We start from the raw sequence: 20,566 nt of genomic DNA, 5'->3' as shown, positions 1-20,566 counted from the left end.
TACAAACCTGCTCTGTCAGGAGAAATGGGCCAAAATTCACCCAACTTATTGTGGGTAGCTTGTGGAAGGCTACGTTAAACGTTTGACCCAAGTTAAACAATTTAAAGGCAATGCTACCAAATACTAATTCAGTGCATGTAAACTTCTGACCCACTGGGAATGTGATGAAAGAAATAAAAGCTGAAATAAATCATTCTCTCTACTATTATTTTGACATTCTTAAAATAAAGTGGTGATCCTAACTGACCTAAGACAGGGAATTTTTACAACGATTAAATGTCAGGAATTGTGAAGAACTGAGTTTAAATGTATTTGGCTAAGGTGTACGTAAACTTCCGACTTCAACTGTATGTACACCACGTTACCAAAAGTATGTGGACCTGCTCGTTGAACATCTCATTCCAAAATCATGAATATTAATATGGAGTTGGTCCCCCCTTTACTGCTATAAAAGCCTCCACTCTTCTGGGAAGGCTTTCCACTAGATGTTGGAACATTGCTGCAGGGACTTGCTTCCATTCAGCCACAAAATCATTAGTGAGGTCGGGCACTTATGTTTGGCGATTAGGGCTGGCTTGCAGTCAGCTTTCCATTTCATCCCAGAGGTGTTTGATGGGTTTGAGGTCAGGGCTCTGTGCAGGCCATTCAAGTTCTACCACACCGAACTCGACAAACAATTTCTGTGTGGACCTCACTTTGTGCATGAGTGCATGCTGAAACAGGAAAGGGCCTTTACCAAACTGTTGCTACACAGTTGGAAGCACAGATTTCCCTAGAATGTCATTTTATGCTGTAGCGTTAAAATGTCCCTTCACTGGAGCTAAGGTGCCTAGCCTGAACCATGAAAAACAGCCCCAGACCATTATGCCTCCTCCACTAAACTTTTCAGTTGGCACCATGCATTGGGGCAGTTAGCGTTCTCCTGGCATTCGCCAAACCCAGATTCGTCCATCGGACTGCCAGATGGTGAAGTGTGATTCATCACTCCAGAGAACACTCCAGAGAACACGTTTCCATTGCTCCAGAGAACACTCCAGAGAACACGTTTCCATTGCTCCAGAGAACACTCCAGAGAACACGTTCACATTGCTCCAGAGAACACTCCAGAGAGCACATTTCCATTGCTCCAGAGAACACTCCAGAGAGCACGTTTCCATTGCTCCAGAGAACACTCCAGAGAACACGTTTCCATTGCTCCAGAGAACACGTTTCCATTGCTCCAGAGAACACTCCAGAGAGCACGTTTCCATTGCTCCAGAGAACACTCCAGAGAGCACGTTTCCATTGCTCCAGAGAACACTCCAGAGAACACGTTTCCATTGCTCCAGAGAACACTCCAGAGAACACGTTTCCATTGCTCCAGAGAACACTCCAGAGAGCACGTTTCCATTGCTCCAGAGAACACTCCAGAGAGCACGTTTCCATTGCTCCAGAGAACACTCCAGAGAGCACGTTTCCATTGCTCCAGAGAACACTCCAGAGAACACGTTTCCATTGCTCCAGAGAACACTCCAGAGAACACGTTTCCATTGCTCCAGAAAACACTCCAGAGAGCACGTTTCCATTGCTCCAGAGAACACTCCAGAGAGCACGTTTCCATTGCTCCAGAGAACACTCCAGAGAGCACGTTTCCATTGCTCCAGAGAACACTCCAGAGAGCACGTTTCCATTGCTCCAGAGAACACTCCAGAGAACACGTTTCCATTGCTCCAGAGTCCAATGGCTGGAGCTTTACCGGCTCCAGCCATGGAAACCCATTTCTCGAAGCTCCCGACGAACAGTTATTTTGCTGAAGTTGCTTCCAGAGGCAGTTTGGAACTCTGAAGTGAGTGTTGCAACCGAGGACATACCATTTTTACGCGCTGCGCACACTCAGCGGTCCCGTTCTGTGAGCTTGTGTACCCTTCTACTTTGCGGATGAGCCATTGTTGCTCCTAACGGCTGAGCCAAATTTTACGAACTGACTTGTTGGAAAGGTGGCATCCTATGACGGTGCCACGTTGAATGTCACTCAGCTCTTCAGTTAGTCCATTCTACTGCCAAGGTTTGTCTATGGATATTGCATGGTTGTGTGCTCGATTTTATACTCATGTCAGCAACAGGTGTGGCTAAAATAGGCAAATCCACTAATTTGAAGGTGTATTCACATACTTTTGCGTGGATCTGGAATGTAATTTATTTCAATTCAATAGGCTGTGTGGAAGTGGGTGGACTTGTGTGTTCCGTGTGAAGTGTGTGAGTGTGTGTGTATCACCTAAAGCGATATAGCAAAGTTGAGGATTCCAGGTGACACATACACACTCCACACATACAATTACTTTAAGGTCACACTCTGACGCACATAACAAATAATTACTTTGCACCTGGTCCTGGCCTTTAGAAACAGGTGTGCTGAACACACACACACACACACATAGTTTTTTTTTTTTTTCAACAGCAGTACTGTTGGATTTGGAACATTCTCTTCTCAATCCAACTGAAGTCCAACTAGACACCCCTGGAGCCTCATTTATTAAATCTGTGCATGAACCATGTGTGGGTTTATTTCCATACAAAGTATGAAATGTATCAATATGAACGTAAATGTATGCACGGCCATGAGCATGCAGAGGCACAGTGCCAAGTGGTAGAAGCTGCTTGTCAAGCATTGGGAAATATATGTTGAAATTGGGAGAATTTTGATGAAATTATTTTTCTATTTAATCATATATCCACAACATCTTGAAAGGCTAGATATATTTTGTCCACGTCAGTGCATTTGTTACGATAATAATCCATATAAAGTAGAGTAATTTGTTGAATTAGAGGCACGTGTGAAAGTGAAACCTTTGTTGAAATACTATAAAAGACTGAGATAATGGAAATGGAAAGAGAGATGGCTGATCTTGCTGTGTTGGCAGATTTGTCACACAATGCTTTTTGCACAGTGCGTTTTTTAAAGATCGGTAGGACTTTTTTTCCAGAAAGTACAGATTGGCTCATCAGATATTGTTTCACAAAAACAATCATATAGGATCTTTGCGAGGATTTAATTCCTACTTTAGAAAGAGAGAACACACACCATTCCAATGCACATCAATTTGGGAACCAATTGATGTTTGTTTTACCATCAATTGGTTCAGAAATGCGAACGGAGCAATAGACTGCACACACACAGCCATAAAAGCACCATACCAAAAAGAGTTCAAATATGTGAACAGAAAAGGCTTCCACTCTTGAGGTGCTGGTGATAGGTTATGTGATGCGCAAAAACCACTGCTCAATGTGGTGGCAAGGTGGAATGCAGCAACGTTGGCCTATAGGATGGATGGCTTATTATTTCTTTTTGGGGGGGGTTGACCTCAACTGAATCCTAATAAAACCTTGTGGTTGTATTCAGTTTCTTACACTAGCACCTCTAATTTTTTTCTTACACTAACACCTTGTTTTTTTGTGTTGCGCCGTTGTAAGCTATTTCATAGCATAGTGTTGTATTTTCCTACCCTCTTTAAAGGGATGGTTTTGACTCCCTGTTCACTCATGGTTAATTAGGGGCATTTTGAAATGCAAATAGCCAAGGTCGTTCACGAGCACTGAGGCTGAGGACATTTGGTATTTATTAACATTTACCTCCTACCGATGTGTGCATGACGTGGATAGGATTGTTTGATAAATCACAATTGTTATTTTTTACGAACATTTAAAATTCTGATTTTTAAGTAGTATTGTAGAATAGTTTCTACACAATATTGATAAATGACCTGGCCTCTACTTATCATTGTCCACAACAAATCACAACAACATCCCAAGACAACAGATGCAGTGCATTCAGAAAGTATTCAGACCCCTACACTTTTTCCACATTTTGTTACATTACAGCCTTATTCTAAAATGGATGAAAATAATGTTTTCCTCAACAATCTACACACAATTCCCCAACTGACAATGCGAAAACAAGTTTTTCTTTTTTTTTTGCAAATTAATCAAATATAAAAAACAGATATCGAACTATACTGGCTTTGAATCGTACTACCCCGGCTCCGACTCTCGTCGGTGTGGCAGGGCCTGCAAACTATTACAAACTACAAAGGGAAGCACAGCCGAGAGCTGCCCAGTGACCCTAGCCTACCAGACAAGCTAAATAGGATTACCAGGACGTGTACTCCGAGCATGCTCTGATCAACTGGCAAGTGTCTTCACAGACATTTTTCCACCTCTCCCTGTTTGTAATACCAAAATGTTTCAAGCAGACCACCATAGTCCCTGTGCCCAAGAACACTAAGGTAAAATGCCTAAATGACTACCGACCCGTAGCCCTCACGTCTGTAGAAATGAAATACTTTGAAAGGCTGGTCATGGCTCACATCAACACCAGTATCCCATAAACCCTAGACCCACTCCAATTTGCATACCACTCCAACAGATCCACAGATGATGCAATCCCTATTGCACTCCACAAGGAACACTTATGTGAGAATGCTATTCATTGACTACAGCTCAGCATTCAACAACACAGTACCCTCAAAGCTCATCACTAAGCTAAGGACCCTGGGACTAAACACTTCCCTCTGCAACTGGATCCTGGACTTCCTGATGGGCCGCCCCCAGGTGGTAAGGGTAGGTAACAACACATCTGCCACGCTGATCCTCAACACCGGGGCCCCTCAGGGGTGTGTGCTCAGTCCCCTCTTGTACTCCCTGTTCACTCATGACTGCATGGCCAGGCACGACTCCAACACCATCATCAAGGTTGCCGATGACACAGCGGTAGGCCTGATCACCAACAACGATGACACAGCCTATAGGGAGGAGGTCAGAGAATTGGCCGTGTGGTGCCAGGACAACAACCACTCCCTCAACGTGATCAAGACAAAGGAGATGTTTGTGGACTACAGGAAAAGGAGGACCGAGCACGCCCCCATTCTCATCGGCGAGGCTACAGTGGAGCAGGTTGAGAGCTCCAAAATTCCTTGGTGTCCACATCACCAAAAAACTAACATGGTCCAAGCACACCAAGACACTCGTGTAGAGGGCACGACAAAGCCTATTCCCCCTCAGGAGACTGAAAAGATTTGGCATGAGTCCTCAGATCCTCAAAAGGTTTTACAGCTGCACCATCGAGAGCATCCGGACTGGTTGCATCACTGCCTGGTATGGCAACTGCTCGGCCTCCGACCACAAGACACTACACAGGGTAGTGCGTACGGCCCAGTACATCACCGGAGCCAAGCTTCCTGCCATCCAGGACCTCTATACCAGGCACTGTCAGAGGAAGGCCCTAAAAATTGTCAAAGACTCCAGCCACCCTAGTCATAGACTGTTCTCTCTGCTACCGCACAGCAAGCGGTAACAGAGCGCCAAGTCTAGGTCCAAGAGGCTCCTAAATAGCTTCTACCCCCAAGACCCCTGAACAGCTAATAAAATGAGTACTGAGAGTATTTGTATTTGATTTGAAATACCTTATTTACATAAGTATTCAGACCCTTTGCTATGAGACTCTAAATTGAGCTCAGGTGCATCCTGTTCCCATTGATCATCCAAGAGATGTTTCTACAATTTGATTGGAGTCCACCTGTGGTCAAATCAATTGATTTTGACATGATTTGGAAAGACACACACCTGTCTATATAGGGTCCAACAGTTGACAGTGCATGTCAGAGCAAAAACTAAGCCATGAGGTCGAAAGAAGAGCTCCGAGACAGGATTGGGTCGAGGCACAGATTTGGGGAAGGGTACCAAAAAATGTCTGCATCATTGAAGGTTCCCTGGAACAAAGTGGCTTCCATCATTCTTAAATGGAAGAAGTTTGGAACCACCAAGACTCTTCCTAGAGCTAGATGCCCAGCCATAATGAGAAATTGGGGAGAAGAATCTTGGTCAGGGAGGTGACCAAGAACCCGATGGTCACTCTGACTGAGCTCCGGACTGCCTCTGTGGAGATGGGAGAACCTTCCAGAAGGAGAACCATCTCTGCAGCACTCCACCAATCAGGCCTTTATTGTAGAGCGACCAAACGCAAGCTTGGTTTGATGAAACCTAGATGAAGTCTTTGGCCTGATTGCCAAACGTCACGTCTGGAGGGAACCTGGCACCATTGCTACGGTGATGCATGGTGGTGACTAGAGGTCGACCGATTAATCGGAATGGCCAATTAATTAGGGCCGATTTCAAGTTTTCATAACAATCGGAAATCTGTATTTTTGGGCCCCGATTTGCCCCCCAAAAAATTTTAAATATATTTTTTTATATTTTTTATATAACTAGGCAAGTCAGTTAAGAACACATTCTTATTTTCAATGACGGCCTAGGAACGGTGGGTTAACTGCCTTGTTCAGGGGCAGAACAACAGATTTTCACCTTGTCAGCTCGGGGGGGATCCAATCTTGCAACCTTACAGTTAACTAGTCCAACGCAATAACGACCTCCCTCTCTCTCGTTGCACTCCACAAGGAGACTGCCTGTTACGCGAATGCAGCAAGCCAAGGTAAGTTGCTAGCTAGCATTACATTTATCTTATTAAAAACAATCCATCATAATCACTAGCTAACTACACATGGTTGATGATATCATCTAGCGTGTCCTGCGTTGCATATAATCTGACTGAGCATACAAGTATCTGACTGAGCGGTGGTAGGCAGAAGCAAGCGCGTAAACATTCAAACAGCACTTTAGTGCGTTTTGCCATTGCCAACAGCTCTTCGTTGTGCGTCAAGCATTGCACTGTTTATGACTTCAAGCCTATCAACTCCCGAGATGAGGCTGGTGTAACTGAAGTGAAATGACTAGCTAGTTAGCGCGCGATAACTAGAGGGACGGATGCTATGCTGTTACACTGGCAATACTAAAGTGCCTATAAGAACATCCAATAGTCAAAGGTTAATGAAATACAAATGGTATAGAGGGAAATAGTCCTATAATTCCTATAATAACTACAACCTAAAACTTCTTACCTGGGAATATTGAAGACTCATGTTAAAAGAAACCACCATATGTTCTGAGCAAGGAACTGAAACTTTAGCTTTCTTACATAGCACATATTGCACTTTTACTTTCTTCTCCAACACTTTGTTTTTGCCATATTTAAACCAAATTGAACATGTTTCATTATTTACTTGAGGCTAAATTGATTTTATTGATGTATTATATTAAGTTAAATTAAGTATTCATTCAGTATTGTTGTAATTGTCATTATTACAAATAAAATACAAAAATCGGCCGATTAATCAGTATCTGCTTTTTTGGTCCTCCAATAATCGGTATCGGCATTGAAAAACCATAATCGGTCGACCTCTAGTGGTGACAGCATCATTCTGTGGGAATGTCTTTCAGTTACAGGGAGTCTCGTTATGATCAAGGGAAATAATAACTGGGCAAAGTACAGAGAGATCCTTGATGAAAATCTACTCCAGAGCACTCAGGACCTCAGGCTTGGGCGAAAGTTCACCTTCCAACAGGACATTGACCCTAAGCACACAGCCAAGACAATGCAGGAGTTGCTTGAGGACAAGTCTCTGAATGTTCTTGAGTGGCACCGCCAGAGCCCGGACTTGAACCTGATCTAACATATCTGGAGAGACCTGAAAATAGCTGTGCAGAGATGCTCCCTATCCAACATGACAGAGCTTGAGAGGATCTGCAGAGAAGAATGGCTGAAACTCCCCAAATACAGCTGTGCCAAGCTTTTATCCTGCCTGGTTGGCCCTTTCCTGGGGTATCGTCGGACGGGGCCACAGTGTCTCCCGACCCCTCCTGTCTCAGCCTCCAGTATTTATGCTGCAATAGTTTGTGTCGGGGGGTAGGTACAGTCTATTATATCTGGAGTATTTCTCCTGTCTTATCCGGTATCCTGTGTGAATTTAAGTATGCTCCCTCTACTTCTCTCTCCCTCCCCTTCCGGAGGACCTGAGCCCTGGGACTATGCCTCTGTCTATGACTCCTTGCTGTCCCCAGTCCACCCTGTCGTGCTGCTGCTCCAGTTTCAACTGTTCTGCCTGCGGCTATGGATCCCTGACCTGTTCACCGGAAGTGCTACCTTGTCCCAGACCTGCTGTTTTCGACTCTCTCACTCTACCGCACCTGCTGTCTCTAACTCTGAATGCTCGGCTTTGAAAAGCCAACTGACATTTACTCCTGAGGTGCTGACCTGTTGCACACTCTACAACCACTGTGATTATTATTATTATTTGACCCTGCTGGTCATCTATGAACGTTTGAACATCTTGGCCATGTACTGTTATAATCTCATCCCGGCACAGCCAGAAGAGGACTGGCCACCCCTCAGAGCCTGGTTCCTCTCTAGGTTTCTTCCTAGGGTCCTGCCTTTCTAGGAAATTGTTCCTAGCCACGTGCTTCTACATTTGCATTGCTTGCTGTTTGGGGTTTTAGACTGAGTTTCTGTAAAGCACTTTGTGACATCGCCTGATGTAAAAAGGGCTTTATAAAAACATTTGATTGATTGTAGCGTCATACCCAAGAAGACTCAAGGCTGTAATCGCTGCCAGAGGTGCTTCAACAAAGTACTGAGTAAAGGGTCTGAATACTTACGTAAAGGTGATGTTTAAGTAGTTTTTTTTATATACATTTGCTAAAATTTGTAATAACCTGATTTTGTTTAATCATTATGGGGTATTGTGTGTAGATTGATGAGGAAAAAACGATTGAATAAATTTTAGAATAAGGCTGTAACGTAACAAAATGTAGAAAAATACTTTCCCAAATGCACTGTATCTCAAGCAGGACCACCATACATTTCTCGACATGCTGCTGCTGTCTCTGTGGTAACCCTCTTTCAGATGCAATAATAATATGTATGTCTGTAATGTGTAATCATGACTTTCTTCCTCTGTCTCTCCCCCCCAGACCCATTATTTTGGCCTGTGGTTCCAGGGGAAGGCCCAGCCCCAGTCCCAGCGCTGGGTTGAGCTGGAGAAGCCTCTGAAGAAACAGCTGGATAAGTTTGGCAACGAGCCACTGCTCTTCTTCGGGGTCATGTTCTACGTCCCCAATGTTTCACGCCTTGAGCAGGAGGTCACCAGGTAACACTATGTACTACAGCCTAAACCCTACATCCTACACACTAAACCCTTCACCCCAACGTTTCCTGCCTGAGCAGGTGACCAGGTAACGCTGCAACCGAAACCCATTCTTGCCTTAGCATCTACTGGTAGATATCATAACGTGGAACGTCTTTCCTACCGCTGTCGTTCTTTGCTCCATGCATCAACCAGCTGTTCGAGATCTGTGCGCTCTCTCTGCCTCACAGATTATCTCGGCTATACTGTATGTGTGCTGTGCGCGTGTGATAAATAATCGACATAACGAACACCTTTGGAATCAATCAGTTTTTTAAAATCAATGATTTAGCCTAGATTTAAAAAATAGCATTATTACAATATTTTTTTCGCTGGTACAAATGGGCCACTGACGGGGATGATTGACTGGCCCGGAAATCGAGCCTTGACACACACAGACAGGGGCATTCCCATGGCATTCCCATGCCGTTTATTTTTGGTCAATTGCGCATTACCGTTTGAATCAAATTGTGAACCAAAAACTAACGTGACCAGGTCATTCTTTCATTGGCGTCCTTGAGACCAGTTAAAAATGTGTGTCGCACTTCCAAGTCAAACGGTCGCAAATGTGGCTGTTTTGGTCGCAATATCGAACTCTGGGTCACCAGATGACACTACAGCCTGAACCCTACACACTAAACCCTACACCCTCAACCAAACACTCTACCATGGCTCCATACCATACCCATCCACTGTCCTTGGCCTGTACCTTTTTGTATGTGCTCAATGTGTCCCACCTGGAGTAGGTCACCAGGTAACATACACTACACCCTATACCTTAATACCTTACACTCTACTTCTATCCTCTATCATGGCCCAATACCATACGGATTATCTGTCCCTGTTCCAAGGCCTCACATGCCTCATGACAGGCCACAGGACAGTACCATACCACACCCTCTATTAGATGGTGTTGTATCACACCCGAGACACTGGTTAAGTAGTGTTATTGTGTTTCCTCTATAACCCCGGCTTGTTGTTGAGCCTGCTTCAGAGGACTGACTGTTAGTTTGGAGTGGCAGGGCAGGCAGTGGGTATCATAACAATGTCTAGACAGACAGAGAGAGAATGCTTATTAAAACAGGCCTCACATCCTAGTTATAGGAACACATACTGACACACACACCACACATTCCTCCCTCTGTTTACTACGAGACATGAAACCGCAATCTAATTTGTCTAGCGTATTGTCTGCTGCAGTAGCAAGTGGTTTGCTCCCTATTTGAGAGGGAGATGTTTTCTCTGTGAGTGGTTTCATTGAATCTTATGCTACAGAGGCATAGCAGAAGATCAACCATTTCACTAAAGGCTTTAGAATCCGCCTGGGGGCATTATGAAATTACATTCGATGTGTGTGGCTCTGGATGAGCAGATTGAGCTTGTCTAGATTTAGGTACAGTACAGTAGCTGCCTGGCTCTTTGAAGAGTTGGACTGGAAACTAGACCAAATATATGTAAAAAGCTGCATGGCTTTTTAAAGATGTTCTGTTGAGCTCGCTAAAGCCAGGCCTAGAGGTTAACTGGCAGGGGGCAGACAGACTTGTGATGTCGGTGAAATGTGTCCCTCTGATGTTGCCGTAGTGGGCTTGACCTCTGTGTAGAATTTCTCGGGGTCAGATACAGATGGGTCTATATCACCACAGGCCATTTTCAACTTACCATCAAAACATCAAGAGGTGTGTGTAGGGAAGGTAGGGAGGGGGGATTGTGTGTGTGTGTGTGTGTGTGTGTGTGTGTGTGTGTGTGTGTGTGTGTGTGTGTGTGTGTGTGTGTGTGTGTGTGATCTTGTCCAAAGCAACTTCAGCTAAGAAAAACAGTGTCAGACAGTGGTGGAAGTGGACACCAGCGCTTGAGTGAGATTGAGGGGTTTGTGTGTGTGTGAGAGAGAGAGGTGGGGTTTGTTGATTATCTATTTCACTCGCTTTGGCAATGTAAACATGTTTCCCATGCCAATAAATTGAATTGAATTGAATTGAAAGAGAGAGAAAGAGACGGAGTGTTTGTGTGTGTGAACGACCTGAGAGACAAGGCAAGAAGGGACTTCTATGCCATCAAAAGGAACATCAAATGTGACATACCAATTAGGATCTGGCAAAAAATACTTGAATAAGCTATAGAACCCATTTCCCTTTATGCTTATGATGTCTAGGGTCCGCTCACCAACCAAGAATTCACAAAATGGGACAAACACCAAATTGTGACTCTGCATGCAAAATTCTGCAAAAATATCCTCAGTGTACAACATAAAACACCAAATAAACCTACAGCCCCAGGACAGCAACACAATTAGACCCAACCAAATAATGAGAAAACAAAAAGAGAATAACTTGACACATTGGAAATAATTTACAGAAAACCCAGAGCAAACTAGAATAATATTTGGCCCTAAACAGAGAGTACCAGTGGCAGAATACCTGACCACTGTGACTGAGCCAAAATTAAGGAAATATTTTTACTATGTACAGACTCAGTGAGCATAGCCTTGCTATTGAGAAAGGCAGCTGAAGGCAGACCTGGTTCTCAAGAGACGACAGGCTATGTGCACACTGCCCACAAAATGAGGTGGAAACTGAGCTGCACTTCCTAACCTCCTACCAAATGTATGACCATATTAGAGACATATTTCCCTCAGATTACACAAACACACAAAGAATTTTAAAACAAATCCAATTTCGCTGAACTCCCATATCTATTGGGTGAAATACCACAGTGTGCAATCACAGCAGCAAGATTTGTGACCTGTTGCCACAAGAAAAAGGGCAACCAGTGAAGAACAAACACCACTGTAAATACAACCTATATTTATGTTTATTTATTTTCCCTTTTGTACTTGAACTATTTGCACATCATTACAAAACTGTACAGTGGCCTGCGAAAGTATTCACTCCCCGTGGCATTTTTCCTATTTTGTTGCTTTAAAACCTGGAATTAAAATAGATTTTGGGGGGGGGTTTGATTTACACAACATGCCTACCACTTTAAAGATGCAAAATATTCTTTATTGTAAAACAAACAAGAAATAAGACAAAAAAAACGGACAACTTCAGCGTGCATAACTATTCACCCCCCCAAAGTCAATACTTTGTAGAGATACCTTTTGCAGCAATTACAGCTGCAAGTCTCTTGGGGTATGTCTCTATAAGCTTGGCACATCTAGCCACTGGGATTTTAGCCCATTCTTCAAGACAAAACTGCTCCAGCTCCTTCAAGTTGGATGGGTTCCGCTGGTGTACAGCAATCTTTGAGTCATACCACTGATTCTCAATTGGATTGAGGTCTGGGCTTACTATTTAATGAGGCTGCCAGTTGAGGACTTGTTTCTCAAACTAGACACTCTAATGTACTTGTCCTCTTGCTCAGATGTGCACCGGAGCCTCCCACTCCTCTTTCTATTCTGGTTTGTGCTGTTCTTTGAAGGGAGTAGTACACAGCGTTGTACAATATCTTCAGTTTCTTGGCAATTTCTCGCATGGAATAGCCTTCATTTCTCAGAACAAGAATAGACGGATGAGTTTCGGAAGAAAGGTCTTTGTTTCTCGTCATTTTGAGCCTGTAATCGAACCCACAAATGCTGATGCTTCAGATACTCAACTAGTCTAAAGAAGGCCAGTTTTATTGATTCTTTAATCAGAACAACAGTTGTCAGCTGTGCTAACATATTTGCAAAAGGGTTTTCTAATGATCAGTTGACTTTTGAACGGTAGTGTATATAAGTCACAAGGACTTATACAGGATACTACCCGCTACATCAAAACCTTCACTCCAAACCAAAACCTGCAGAAGAAACATAGCAGAAACCTGGAAATACCATCTAACCCAGAACTGAGTGAGTAATATTCAGTCTGAAGCTACTTCTGAAGCCCAAAATGAAAAGACAATAATCTCTAGATATTTTGTTATATATAATGACTTGATGCTAATTGTAGGCTACTAAGCTACAAAGCTTGCTAGGACAGCACAGACGTCCCGGCTGCAACTTCAATTTGCTCTGAGGTGTGAAGTGAGAGGTGTGAAACCCTTGAACCCAACAAAGGCAGCAGAGCATCACGGCCTCCCCCACCCAAATGCAGAGGCCTCTGATGCCCTCTGCTCCATACCTTCCTCCCTTGCAGAGGTCATCACAGTACAGTACCCCTTAGATATAAAAAAGAACACTGCATGGAATAAGTGTAAAAAGAAGCTCCTCAAGGACAATTCAGAGACACTATTTGCTGATTGTTAGAAAGAGGGGAAAATATGCAGCTTAATTTTCCACCCCTTCCCCTGGCATGGCACAGTGCTAAAAGAGCACACTACACCTCTGTCAAGAGAGAGGTGTTAGGTTCTGAAAAGCTCAGTCAGACAAGTACATCTGTATACCTTCCAACTAGGCAGTCATCTCCTTGCATGTCTAAGATAGACACTCCTTCTCTGTTGTTAGGTTCATCTTACTGCTATTGTCATGGCCCTGCCTAAGTATAGGACCCTCATGGGTTTAGAAATGTGTGTGTGTGTGTGTGTGGCCCCCCTCCGAGCAGTGTCTTCTCTCTTTAACTGTTGACCTTATCTCGAGTTGAGTTCCACATCCCACATGGTCCTAGATCCTCAGCAACTGACCTGCCTTATCAGGAACTGAAACTAGACTGTTGCTCTTTGCCTCCTTCCAAATATTCCATTTGAACAGAATATTAACTTTCTACACTTCCCCTTGTCTCACTCAGTAACTTTCCATACAGCAAGTTCCTATTCACCCTTCATTGACTCCAACATATACATTTCTTATACATGTAAAGTGCTCAATAAATTCTGAACATGAATAAGTATATTTTAAGCTATAATCCAACAGATGCTACAGATCTCCATGGTGGAAACATTGAGGACCATGAAACTGAAACAACCTCTGCCAACGTGTACAAGGCTTGCACAGGGATGGTGTATGGCAAACTCAAACAGTTTCAGCAGGACTTTTATGGGATCAAAGAGAGAGCGCAGCAGGAGAAGCTCACTCTTGGTGACGACTCCCCCATCCTGAGCGAGTCTAATCACACCCCCACCGCAAATTGCCCCGCAGACGTGCAGCCCCAAAAGGAGAATCAACCTATAGCACTGAACAGACCCACTACTGCACTGCTCCTCTATTGTTGAGAGAGATAAATCCACAGAGCTGGAGAGAGAGATGGTGGAGCTCAGAGAGCTAGTCCACACACCCCAGACAGCACAGACTAGGGTTGAATAGCAGGAACCGGTTTACTGAGATTTACAGAAATTTACCACCCAAACCCACTCCCATTTCCCGTGATAAATAACTGTGGGAATCCAGTAAATTCTAATAAATTATTTATATGAACGGCATGACATGAAATGTAACCGCTAAATGATATGTGATGTCTAAATCTGGCTTCTCTACAGCCTTCTCTCTGCTTTCTGCGTGATCAATCATCAACACTCAGAGTGGGGACAGACAACCCATCTCAGTGTGGAATGCAGTTCACAATGCATGTAGACATATCATCTCATCATGGGAACTTTTTGTCTTGTAACAGGTAGACCTACATTTGCTGCAGCACAGCCTATGCTACATTAATATAATGACTGATTGTGCATCTAATTTACCCATACCCATCTGGCTTTCCATCTAATTTACACATATCCATCTGGCTTTCCATCTAATTTACACATATCCATCTGGCTTTCCATCTAATTTACACATATCCATCTGGCTTTCCATCTAATTTACACATACCCATCTGGCTTTCCATCTAATTTACACATATCCATCTGGCTTTCCATCTAATTTACACATCTCCATCTGGCTTTCCATCTAATTTACACATATCCATCTGGCTTTCCATCTAATTTACACATCTCCATCTGGCTTTCCATCTAATTTACACATCTCCATCTGGCTTTCCATCTAATTTACACATATCCATCTGGCTTTCCATCTAATTTACACATCTCCATCTGGCTTTTGGGGGTAACCTTATTTTTTTATTGTAAAGATGAACTAACGTGACCAGGTCACTTTTGTAAAGATAACGTCTTTTTAAATTGAAGCTGCAGAGTTTTAAAACAGCCTATCACTCTAATGTCTTGCTTTAAATCCAACCGCCCAATTTAAATTAGTGCATACGTGAGCACTCTCTCCCAGTCATTCTCTCTCTCCATCAATTCCATTCAGATTGCATCCAAAATAGAATTACAAAATAGATTACAAAAACACCCATCAATGGAGGAGAGGGTCCTCCATCACACCACCGTTCTTCACCGGATTGGGTCCGCCATGGATCAGATGATGGAGAGGATGGACCGATGGGAGAGGGCCCCCTCCACCAGCACCACCTACCCCTGCTTCAGCATATGGCTCCGGGGCCCTGCGTCTGGCGCTCCCCAGGGAGTATGCTGGGACGGTGGCTGGGTGTCAGGGGTTTCTCCTCCAACTGAAAATATACCTAGCTACCGTCCGTCCGACTCCCTCAGGGGAGGTGAGCGTCCTCATCTCCTGTCTGACGGGGCGAGCCCTGAAGTGGGCAAATGCAGTGTGGAATGGCCCAGACTTGGCGAGGGATCACTACCCCGAGTTTGAACGGCTGTTCCACCTGCGACAGGAGACGAGGAGCGCGCAGGACTTTGCCCTGGAGTTCTGGGACCTTGGCCGCAGGAGCGGGGTGGAACGACAGGGCTTTGATGGACCTCTCTGCTCTCTGCACCTGATTCCTATCTACACACCTAGTCTGCCGTGACAGTTACAATGAAAATGTGTACTTGTTGGGGGTACTGGAGGACTAGGGTTGGAAATCGCTGTCATAGACTGACCAGGTGAATTCAGGTAAAAGCTATGATCCTTATTGATGTCACTTTTTAAATCCACTTCAATCAGTGTAGATTGGGGAGTAGACAGATTAAATAAGGATTTTTAAGCCTTGAGAGAATTGAGACAATGATTGTGTATGTGTACCATTCAGAGAGTGAATGGGCAAGACACAATTTAAAAATATATATATTTAACTAGGCAAGTCAGTTAAGAACACATTCTTATTTACAATGACGGCCTACCCCAGCCAAACCCTATAACGACGGTGGGCCAATTATGGTACTCCAAATCACAGCCGGTTGTGATACCTCTAGCACTGAGATGAAGTGCCTTAGACTGCTGCTCCGCTCGGGAGCCCCACAAGATTTAAGTGCCTTTGAACAGGGTATGGTAGTAGGTGCCAGGCGCACCGGTTTGTTTCAAGAACTGCAACGCTGCTGGGTTTTTCATGCTCAACATTCATCCAGGATGGGATCTACAGGGTGTCGAAAGCATTCCACAGGGATGCTGGCACATGTTAACTCCAATGCTTCCCAAAGTTGTGTCCCGTTGTATAAAAATGACAGAGTCCATCCAAATCATCTTGGCTCCTGGACTCTGTCCACGCAAGGCTGCGTTGAGACAATGATTTATAATCAATGACCCAAGCCCTGCTCAGATAATCCCTACCATTGTGTGACTGAGTTGTCGTAGTGCTGCAGCAAATGTACATTGTCCCAGGAGCGTTTGAAGTCATATTGTAAGTAACCTAATTTATGTCACTCTAACTCCCCTGAATGCCTCTGTCGATCCTATATCAATTGTATGTAGTAATCATGCATCTACGGTGTGCCCTAGTAGGAAGTTTGCTGTGTGCAGCTTACCCCTGCACTATCATAAATATCAGTGTGTGTACTTCCGATAAGCAGTTCAGTATAGCAATGAAAACGAACAAGCATCCCAAAAAAGTGCAAAAAATAGCCCACCTTAACATATGTCACCTAAGAAACAAGGTTCATGAGATCGATAACGTGCTAATAACAGATGACATTCATATACTGACTATCTCTGAAACACACTTAGATAACACCTGTGATGATATACTGGTAGCAATACATGGTTATAACATCTGCAGAAAAGATAGAAATGCCAACAGGGATGGTGTTGCGGTCTATATTCAGAGCTACATTGCAGTAAAGCTTAGAGGGGATCTCATGTTAAATACTGTTGAAGTAATATGGCTACAGGTTCACTTGCCTTACCTAAAGCCCATTCTGGTCAGTATCGGGATAATGTGTGAAATGCTTGATAATGTATGTGATATCACCAGAGAGGTATATTTTCTGGGTGACCTAAATATTGACTGGCTTTCATCAAGCTGCCCACTCAAGGAAAAGCTCCGAACTGTAACCAGTGCCTCAAACCTGCTTCAGGTTATCAGTCAACCTGCCAGAGTATTTACAAACAGTACAGGTATGAAATCATCCACATGTATTGTTCACTTCTTTACTAATGCTGCAGAAATCTGATTTAAAGCAGTATCCAAAGGCATTGGATGTAGTGATCACAATATGGTAGCCATATCTAGGAAAACCATAGTTCCAAAGGCTGGACCTAATATTGTGTAAAAGAGGTCCTACACAAGGTTTTTTAGTGATTCATGTGTTGATGATGTACATCATATTTGCTGTTCTGTGGTGTGTAATGAGGATCAACCAGATGCTGCACTTTACACATTTCCGAAATTGCGTACTCCAGTTACTTATAAGCATTCAGAAAATGACTGTAAAAACTGTTATATCCCTGTGGATTGATTGACAAATTGTATGGTTGAGAGGGATGTGGCTAAAGGAATGGCAAACCTGGCTGCATAACTGATTTGCAAACCTACTGCATATTGAGAAATCATGTGACTTAAACAGAACAAAAAGAAGAAGAAACTACAGTGGTTGCTCCACTAAATGTTTTGTGATTATGCTGCGGGACATAGAGGTCATTTGTGGTTTAGTACGGTACCCTGCGTCATCTCTTCATTGCTCCAGACCACCACAAGGGGGAGTTAGAGCACTGATTATGCTTTTGGGTCCTACTGTGTCTCCAACTGACAATGAATGGGTGACATAAACCTAAATAGAAACTGATAATTGTGCACGACTTCAGTATTACTTACTAAAACTGCTGTTACACTAAGGTTTTTATTATTTTATTTTGTTAGGATTTTTTTGGTCTTACTGTAGTACTGTAGGCCACTCCCAACCGGTCACGTTATACAGCGCCTGAGTGGCGCAATGGTTGCTACAGATGCTGGTTCAATACCGTGCTGCCCTCGACTGGGAGACCCATGAGATGATTGTAGGTTTTTGGTTTCTCATCCTCTAAAAACAAAAACAAATAATTCTAAATATCAAACTGGCTTTATTTACAAATTAGTAACAATGTCTTACCCCATGTTCAAGAATGGTCTTTTCATCACTAATTTTACCTTATTTGAAAACAAAATCATCCCCAAAATATTGTTATTTTTTAAACAAAGCGATTATTATTATTATTAATTTAGAATGATAAAAAAATCCTGTTGGATATTCTCACAGATATATTATTAACCCTGTTATTAGCAGGACAATATATATTGGTTATATTGTACATGGCTCCCGAGTGGCGCACAATGGGATTGCCTTGCCGTTCTCCAGCTGTATCCACTTGAAGTGCGTGAGGTTTACATTTACATTTACATTTAAGTCATTTAGCAGACGCTCTTATCCAGAGCGACTTACAAGGCATGAGGGCAGGGGGCACGGGATGGACCACAGAGCCACGCACAGAAGACCGACCTAGCCCATGGGGAAGGGAGGAGGAGAAAGGGGGAGGGGCATTGCTGGCAACACTTTAAGGGGCATTGCACTAATAATGGAGCTAGGGAAACGTTCCCGCTGTTCTGTTCTTAGTGCCAGGCTGCACGTTCAAACTAAAACAATGTAACTAATAATGGCATCTTTATGCTTTCATTAATAAAATAATGATAAAAATACTCTTTCAAATGACAATGTTTATTTAGTTGTGGATCCATAACACACCTACTCATTCCAGGGTTTTTCTTTATTTTTACTATTTTCTACATTGTAGACTAATAGTGAAGACATCACAACTATGAAATAACACACATGGAATCAGTTAAGAACAAATTCTTATTTACAAGGACAGTCTACTCCTTCCTCCCCATCGGGGAATTGAACCCTGGTCTACCGCGTGCCTGCATTCTCTAGTACAGCCACTATTGAAGGCTATCAAATGCTTTTCAAATATGCCCTCTGGTGGTCAAAGTAGCACTAATTAGCATTATTGGTACCAGAGGTTCACGCTTAAATAACATGCCATAGAATTCTGCGGCACCATGCTAGCTGCGCCGCAGTACACTGCAACTTTTAAAGGACGAACCACTGTACACTATGAAATGAAGATATATTATACCAAGAATGATATTAAATGCTTTGGGGCACCTTAAATAACATTTTGGCCAAAAAGGCGAACTCAGCTCTATCATTCATTGAATCAGTTCGCTCATTCCTCACAAAACCCACTGATATTGCCAACTGTAATTTGAATTCAGTAAAATGAGTGTGGAAGAAGTGAAAAAATGATTGTTGTCTATCAACAATGACAAGCCACCAGGGTCTGACAACTTGGATGGAAAATGACTGAGAATGATATTGGACGATATTGCCTCTCCTATTTGCCATCTCTTCAATGGCGGGGCGGCAGGGTAGCCAAGTTCAAATCCCCGAGCTGACAAGGTACAAATCTGTCGTTCTGCCCCTGAACAGGCAGTCAACCCACTGTTCCTAGGCCGTCATTGAAAATAAGAATTTGTTTTCAACTGACTTGCCTAGTTAAATAAAGATAAAATAAAATAAATCTAAGCCTACAGTAAAGTGTGTTCCCTCAGGCCTGGAGGGAAGCAAATAGCCAGCCAATCAGCCTGTTACCAACCCTTACTAAATCTTTGGGAAAAAATCTGTTTGACCAGATACAATGCTATTTTACAATGCTATTTTAACAACAGATTTTCAGCATGCTTATAGGGAAGGTCAATCAACATGGGCGGTGCTTACACAAATGACTGATGATTGGCTGAGAGAAATTGATAAAAAAGACTGGGAGCTGTTTTGTTAGACTTCAGTCTTTAGACTTTATCGATCATATGCTGCTGGAAAAACCTATATGTTTTGGCTTTATACCCCCTGCTATATTGTGGATTGAGAGTTACCTGTCTAACAGAACACAGAGGATGTTTGTTAATGGTAGCCTCTCCAACATAATCCAGGTAGAATCAGGCATTCCCCAGGGCAGCCCCTTACTATTTTCAATGTTTACTTATGACATCACACTGGCTCTGAGTAAAACCAGTGTGTCCAGGGTTACTCCAAGCAGTTTAGTCACCTCGACTTTCTCAATTTCCATATTATTCATTACAAGATTTAGTTGATGTTTAGGGTTAAGTAAATTATTTGTCCCAAATACAATGTTTTTTAGTTTAGTTTTTTTCTTGCCACCTATTCTGAAACTGACTGCAGCTCTTTGTTATGTGTCGCAGTGATCTCACTCGCTGTAGCAGCTGACGTAGTGCTGAGACCACTGTTATGGTCAAAACATTGATGCAACAGTAGCTAAGCTGGGGAGAAGTCTGTCTATAATAAAGCGCAGCTCTGCTTTCTTAACAACAATATGAACAAAGCAGGTCCTGCAG

General features: G+C 43.2%; 1 protein-coding gene across 2 annotated transcripts in view; it reads left to right on the top strand.

Annotated features, from left to right (window-relative positions):
- The window catches only part of LOC115139296 (tyrosine-protein phosphatase non-receptor type 14), an 85,675-nt gene that overhangs the window by 27,752 nt on the left and 37,357 nt on the right, over window positions 1-20,566 (top strand). For both annotated transcript variants that reach the window (XM_029676500.2, XM_029676501.2), the window contains exon 3: window positions 8,839-9,014. In XM_029676500.2, coding sequence (XP_029532360.1) covers window positions 8,839-9,014 — 176 coding nt within the window. The remainder of the gene's footprint in view (window positions 1-8,838; window positions 9,015-20,566) is intronic.

The sequence above is a fragment of the Oncorhynchus nerka genome, linkage group LG13 (genome assembly GCF_034236695.1).
Source record: "Oncorhynchus nerka isolate Pitt River linkage group LG13, Oner_Uvic_2.0, whole genome shotgun sequence".
Lineage (NCBI taxonomy): Eukaryota > Metazoa > Chordata > Actinopteri > Salmoniformes > Salmonidae > Oncorhynchus > Oncorhynchus nerka.
The sequence above is the reverse complement of the archived record's forward strand: the minus strand, read 5'-3'. Positions and strand labels throughout refer to the sequence as shown.